The following is a 6,503-nucleotide window of genomic DNA, read 5'->3' as shown; positions in this document are numbered from 1 at the left end:
GTGCCCTCTGGGTCCTTGTCATCTCTTAGACCCTGTATCTGAGAGGTGTTGAATGTGTGAAGCGGGATTGAATCTCAGCCCTAACTTGCTGGGTGTGAAGAGTGGCCAGGGTGCTAGGCTCACACCTGCTGCTACACCGTGCACCATCCACAGTAGAGGGCAGGTTGTATCTAGACAGCTGCGTCAGGAATTCCTGGCTAAAATACAGGGCTTGGGCCTGAGGCACACCTGGCTTTGTCTGCCTGGCAGACAGGAGGGAGCTCTTCCTGCCGGGATGGTTGCTGCATACCCCAGCATCCCAGAGTAGGTCACTGTACCCATGGTTGAGGACAGGTTCCTGGGCAGATGGCATATGCTGGACAGCTGATTCTCAAGAAGAAACTGCAGAGTAACTCTCTGGGCCTGAGCTGGTGTCTACCAGGGCCTTCTTGCCAGAAACTCCAAGATCAGAGGTGGGGATGGATACCAGAGCCCTTGGATCTAGGCCAGGGGCCACCCCAAGCCGCATTCCCTGGGAAGTTTCCACCTCTGTCCTGGCCCTCTGAGTGCATCACTAAGAGAAGGGAGGAGAGCGGCCTTGGTTCTAAGCGGCAGCAGTGTAGAAGCAAGGCCACTTGTATGGTGGAAGGTTGTGTGGCTGGTGCCCTAGCAGGTCAGACGTAGGTAGTCTCCATGCTGGGCAGCTTTACAGGTTGGAACCTGGCACTCTAGGACCTGGGCAAGAGAACCCAAATCTTCCGACTCTCAGGCTGGGTACTGGTGTGTCACATGGGTGGGCATGGGCATTGAGGATAAGGGAGTAGAGAGAAGCCAGAGCCACGGGGGAAGAACACGACATTTATTGAACTCTGATGGGGGGAGATGAACTTTCTGGCAAGTCCTTGTTCTTAGTCATCTTGGAAGACATATGGGGGCCATGAGTGCCCCCTCCCCGAGATATCCCAGTAAAGCAAAGGTCCCACCTGCCCTCTGGCACTCTGCTTTGCTCTGTAGACATCCCCAAGTCCCTCCTCTTCCAAATGCTCCCTGCGTACAACCTAGGGTAGGAATGAATCCGTAGACCAGCTGAGAGAGGAGGGTCTCTAAGAACAAGGGGCAGCAGGACATAGGAAGTGCTGTTAGAGCATCAAACCAACTTTTAAACGGACAGTCACATGAATACTGAGGAATAAATCTCTGAAACATCACATTTGGGAATACGTTGAGCATTAAAGTAAAGAGTTGCATGCCGATGCGTGGAGGCTACACTAACACGGGGCGCACAGGGCCTGAGTGGGCAGACACGCACCACCGTCTGTTTGTAAAGAAACGCTCTATTCATATCTGCAAGGAAGGACAGGCGGTCTGTACAGTGTGCCGGCTGGTGAGGCTGCAGGCTGGAGCCATCCGATGTGTGGAATGGAGGGTCTTGGGTACGTTAGAGTGCACCCATCCCGGTGACCTCAGACGTCAGCCTGGAATAGACAAAGGCACAAGGGACACACCATAGACTTATGAGATGGGACAGTGGGGGAGGGCACCGCTCCATTTCCAGGTCACCATTTAGGGGCCATGGGCGCCACACCTGTGGAGCTTTACCTGTCCCTGTGCTTGTCATTCAGTCCTGCTGGGAGAGTTGGGGTCCTGCCAGGCTGGAGCACTGGGCCAGGGGCTAAGCACCAGCCTGCCTCTAGGGGTGGGGGTGGGCTCCAGACTTTTAAGCAGGGGCTTCACGGCTGTCATAAGAGCTGTGCGTGGGTAGGACCCTGAGCAGTTTGAGGATGGTAGTTTATAGTGGATCTGGGGCAGGTGAGGCAGGAGCTCGGCATTTTCCTGAGTCCTACTCCAGACTTACTACAAGTCTGTCAGCACCTCTTGCCTGAGGCAGACAGGCACAGCCTTCTAGCTCCCTGTTGGAGAACAGAGTGGCCCATGAGCCTGGAGTCTGACTCTATCATACGCCTCCCCACATGCCTGGACTTTACAGGATCAGCAAGGGTGTGGGGCTGCAGGCCACAGTTAGCGAGGACCTGTGGAGGGCCCCGGAGCCTACGAATCACTCACCTAGCGTTGATGAGATACTGGGCAAGGCTGATGTTGGCTGGGGTCCCTGTGATGGTAATCTGACGCTCTGACGACCCTTCAGTGGCATTGGCGATTTTGATCTGCGCTCCAGACATCTGCCGGATTTCATTGATTTTGGTGCCCTGGCGTCCAATTATGCAGCCTATAAGCTAGAAGAAACGATGGAGGAATTTCTTAGAGAACAGCCCAGTATGTCCCTTTTATGGCATCCCTAAGAGCCCTGCGGGGACACCCAAGGGGACAGGCTCCAGCTCTGCCTATGAACTCAGTGCTGTGGAAGAAATAGGCACTGCAAAGCCCCGAGACTGGTCCCTGGGACAACACAAGAGAGGGCCTGGCTCTGCCTGTTGACAGTCTTATCACCTCTGCTCAGTGTCCCTCTGGAAAAAGTCCATATAACACGACAATGGTCACCACCCCACTGGCTCCTCTATTTGGTCAGAAGTAACCTGAAGACAGACGATGCAGACTGCATGGGAAATCCCACACCAGCTCTGGCGTAGGCTGGGCCAGGGCCTTCTGGGGGGTACCCTCACAGGGAGAACGGATCTACAGGAAGAGGGAGCACCACAGACACTAAGGAGCACCTCACGGTCACTGTTGCTGAAACCTGTCTTTGATGCTCTCAGATGAAGCAGAGGACAATTCTGGTATCTGCTTGGTGAAGTGCTTACTGGGTACACACCTGTGGTCAAGGAAGTCATCAGGAGTGAGGGCCATCTCTAAGGCAGCTCAGAGACGAGCGTGCCCTCTCAGTCTACCCTGTCCCACGGTGGAGGCATCCTGGACCCCAGGAAAGACTGCAGAGGAGCTGGATGAGGCCCTCAACTTCTGTCACTGATTAAACAGAATTCCCACATCCAGATGCCCGCACTGTGTGCTCTGGGGTAAGGAAAAGGACACTGGATGGACAGGCCTGAGAGCCGGGGCTGCAGCCAGCCGGTACCTCAGGTCCCAGTGGTTCTGCTGCACCTGGCTGTCTGGCTCCCGGCCTGGGGACTGGACACAGCTGTTTAATGCAGTGAGGTGTCAGGCAGCAGGCTGGGCTGGGCAGAGAGGTACAGGGAGAGTCTGCTCTAGGGCCTGCACAATGGGTACCACTGTTCTGATCACGGTTAAGGCAGTCTGCTGGTTGACGATCTCACTCACTGAGCTGTGAAGGGGGTTTCTTTATGAACAGAGTGAAACCCCTGTTCCAGGGAAACCTGAGCTGTTCAGCATCTTGTCATGTCCTTGTATCTCTTGGCCTCACCTGGTCCTCATTTTCCCAGTCCCACCCACTGCTCCCCTCTCTGGGCTCTGCCCACAGCCTGCCCCTGTTCTTAGTGTCTGTGTCAATTCTTCCAAGGGTGCTTGCTCCTGTGGCAGGGAGGGCTTCTTGACCTGCACACAACCATGGCTCAACTAACCTGCCTACCCATGCTCTCTTCTGTGGCAGAAAAGCTATGGGGCTCTTCTATGACCAAGGTTAGGTCAGGTAAGGTAGCCGCGGGTAGGAGCGTGGCTCCTGTGCTGAGGCCGCATGTCTCTAAAAGCGCCGTTATCCAGGAAGGTGCACCATGGGGATGCGTGACCTTCTTCACCCCCACCCCCAGCTGCTCTGTGATCAGCTCTTCTCTCTGGGGTCACTCAGGTGTGGATGACTCTTGTCAACCTCACAGCACAGACCTTATTACACCGCTGTCTTCATTCCAACCTGCACTGGAGGACGCTGACCATCCTAGCCCCAGATCACCCTTCCCTTTCCTTTCTTTACACCTCTTCTTTACATCTTGGTGTGTTTCATGGGTGGCTCGCCTCCTGGGTTCATACCTCAAAATCCTGAGGTGTTCTGTGGCCTGTGCTCTAAACCTCTCTCCTTCCTTCATGCTGGGAATTCTGGAATGGAACCCACCTGGATCCCAACACAGACGCTGGTGGGCACTGCTCTTATGGGTACGAGAGGTGACTGGTGCTGCTTGTGAGACGCCCTTAGGCTGGCTGAGGAGAGGCCGCCAGCTGGTAGTAGCTCAAGGTCCTCTTCCACTCAGCCTCGCTGGGACCCCACTGACACACAGCCCCAAGCTCATGCTATTCCCACCCATTTTCTTCTCATTGCCTATTTAAATAAAGCTATAGGAACGTGCTAAAACAGGAGAGGTTCCGTAACTGTAATCCCCATCCAACTCCCAGCCACTGTGGCAACACTGACTGGCCCCCTCCTCTCACAGCTGTGTGGGTATCCTAGCTTCCTTTCCCAGTAAAATACTCTAGGCAAGTGAGTCACTCACCAGGGATAGGCCTGACCTTTTTACGGAATGCTGTAGGGCAGTTAGTTGGCTCTGCAGTGGCCTTTAGGAACGAATTCTGGGCCTGGTAATCTAGAGGTCTGGGCTTCAGCCTCTGAAGGCCTGCATGGACCTGAGAGGACAGATACACCACCATCTGGTGTCTTTCTGCAGATGGGGTGAGGACACAAATGGACACTGGCCTGACTCACTGTGACCAGGAGAGACAGACAAATGGTCAGGATAATCATGTTTCTTTCCTCCTGCCCATGACTGTGGTGGCCATCAGGTGTGGACTATTGGCTCTGGGAGACTGCATCTTTGCCGGTAGCCTAGACCTTTCTGGAAAGGTCTGGGTGAGCAGGCACCATCTATGCCATAGATCCTATGGCCTTCCTGGGTGGGGTGAAAGGTAGGCTCTGAGTGCACTGCTTAAGGAGCAGCTCCCTCCCTACAAAGACTTCTGGGATGACCCCTGGGCCTCTGTGACCAGCCAGCCTAGTGTAATTGGTGAACCCTAGGTCCTGGTGAGAGACTGTCTCAAAACAAAGTAGCTTAGGGCAGAGATAGCGTAAATACTGTACAAGTTGGAAAGGGGATAACCCCTGCATGGCTCACACAGAGACTGTCCCTTTTGCTGTGCTGGCAGCTACTCTCAAAGACATGGACTCTCCTTCGCTGGTCTCACTGTTTGGGGGGTGATCCATTTTTTTCGGAGACTGCTCCCACTTCCCCAGGCCCCTGCTCAGCCTGGGAGGACAATGTGTGCTACCAGCAGCCCTGAGACCACAGCGTGTGATGTTCCTGAGGGTAAATTGAGGGAGACAACCTGTGACATTCAACCACCTTCGTGTCCCAGAGAACTCAAACCTCCAGTGCGAGTCATAGCGCTCCAGAACATTCCTGGACCACCCCACTCTCCAGGTCCCTAAGCCAGGCTGCTGCTGCTGTTACCACAGATGCCCAGCCTAGCCCTGGTGCCAACTTCTGAGTCCCCATGCTGTGCCTGGGGCTCTTTTCTTGTCTGCATCTTTCATGGACATTCTATCAGTTTAAGGTGGCGAAGGAAGGAAGGGCTCGAGAGTTGTCCCTGGGACAGTCTTTGTGAGGACAGAAGGGTGCAGGTGGGATACTCACATCATTGGGAATGGTGAGCTCATGAGTGCTGGCCGGGGGGCTGGCATCCAGACCTGGACACACCAAGGGAACAAGGTTAGGCTGAAGGGAAACAGCTGATTGCCATATCCAGACCTGTCCATATTTCCCTGGGCTGGCTGAGGTAAAGGCCAGCACCACCCAGGGATCCAGGCCCAGGTGTAACCCAACCTCCAGAGTTCCAGCTTCTCTCAGAAGAAACTCGCACACCTTGTACACACAGCCTGGCAGGCCCTGAGCTAAAAAGAGGGCAGCCATCACACTTCAGGCCCTCACAGGCAACACGGGTCACATTGACATGTCATGCTTATCCTCCCTGTGTTCAGGGAGACTGTGGGTGCTGTGCCCCGCTCTGCTCTCCCGAGATTCCATGTGGTTCTGCTGCAGGTATTGTTAACTGCTCGACACAGTTCTCGCCAAAGGCCACTGCACATGGTTAATTCCAGGTTTCACCTTTGCGAGTCTCATTAAGTCTCCAGATAACGGGCGACTTCTCACAGTCCATGCGCTAATTCTCTCCTGCCTCAGTCACGTGACAACACACTCCAGGGCTGCCACAGGGGAAGGTGCAATGGCTACACCTTTGGGCCAGCACATCTGTACACAGCCACTCTATTTCAACAACAGACAGCTCAGGCCTGCACATTCCAGAGCTGATCTCTTGCCTCTAGGCTCAGCAAAGGTCCAACATGGGATGGAGGTCCAGACCCCAGACTCTGTCCTTTCCAGATGGCCAGTTCTACCCACACCCCTTCAGAGTGCCCCAGAACCCAGGTCCTCTCTTAACTCTGTGCTCTTACTGTCCTGCCTCTTCCCTGGATCTTCAGTACCATATCCATATGAGCAGGATTTCCCCACAACAACCTCAGCAAGCCCCTCATTCTCCCAGCTCCTGCTCTGGCCTTGCTCCACTCCCTGGGTGGATGACCTCCTCACTGTCTTGTCTCACATGGTTAGTGGCTCCGGCCAGAGCATGACCCCAATGGCAGGAGTCCAGCAGTCAGGCCCAGGTGGAAG

The 6,503-nt window shown here is 54.7% G+C and overlaps 1 protein-coding gene across 4 annotated transcripts in view; it reads right to left on the bottom strand.

Moving 5' to 3' along the window:
- Positions 1 to 832: 832 nt before the first annotated feature.
- Pcbp3 (poly(rC) binding protein 3) overlaps positions 833 to 6,503 on the bottom strand; it is a 175,872-nt gene continuing 170,201 nt past the window's right edge. For all 4 annotated transcript variants that reach the window (XM_050143893.1, XM_050143913.1, XM_050143905.1 and 1 more), the window contains 3 exons: positions 5,469 to 5,521; positions 2,044 to 2,213; positions 833 to 1,454 (listed from right to left, as the gene is read on the bottom strand). In XM_050143893.1, the coding sequence (XP_049999850.1) occupies positions 1,418 to 1,454; positions 2,044 to 2,213; positions 5,469 to 5,521 (260 nt within the window). In that variant the 3' untranslated portion in view covers positions 833 to 1,417. The remainder of the gene's footprint in view (positions 1,455 to 2,043; positions 2,214 to 5,468; positions 5,522 to 6,503) is intronic.

This window comes from Alexandromys fortis, unplaced genomic scaffold (genome assembly GCF_014885135.2).
Source record: "Alexandromys fortis isolate MF-2015 unplaced genomic scaffold, M_Fortis_MF-2015_v1.1 scaffold_9, whole genome shotgun sequence".
Taxonomy (NCBI): Eukaryota; Metazoa; Chordata; class Mammalia; order Rodentia; family Cricetidae; genus Alexandromys; species Alexandromys fortis.
This window is presented reverse-complemented; position numbering and strand designations above follow the sequence as displayed.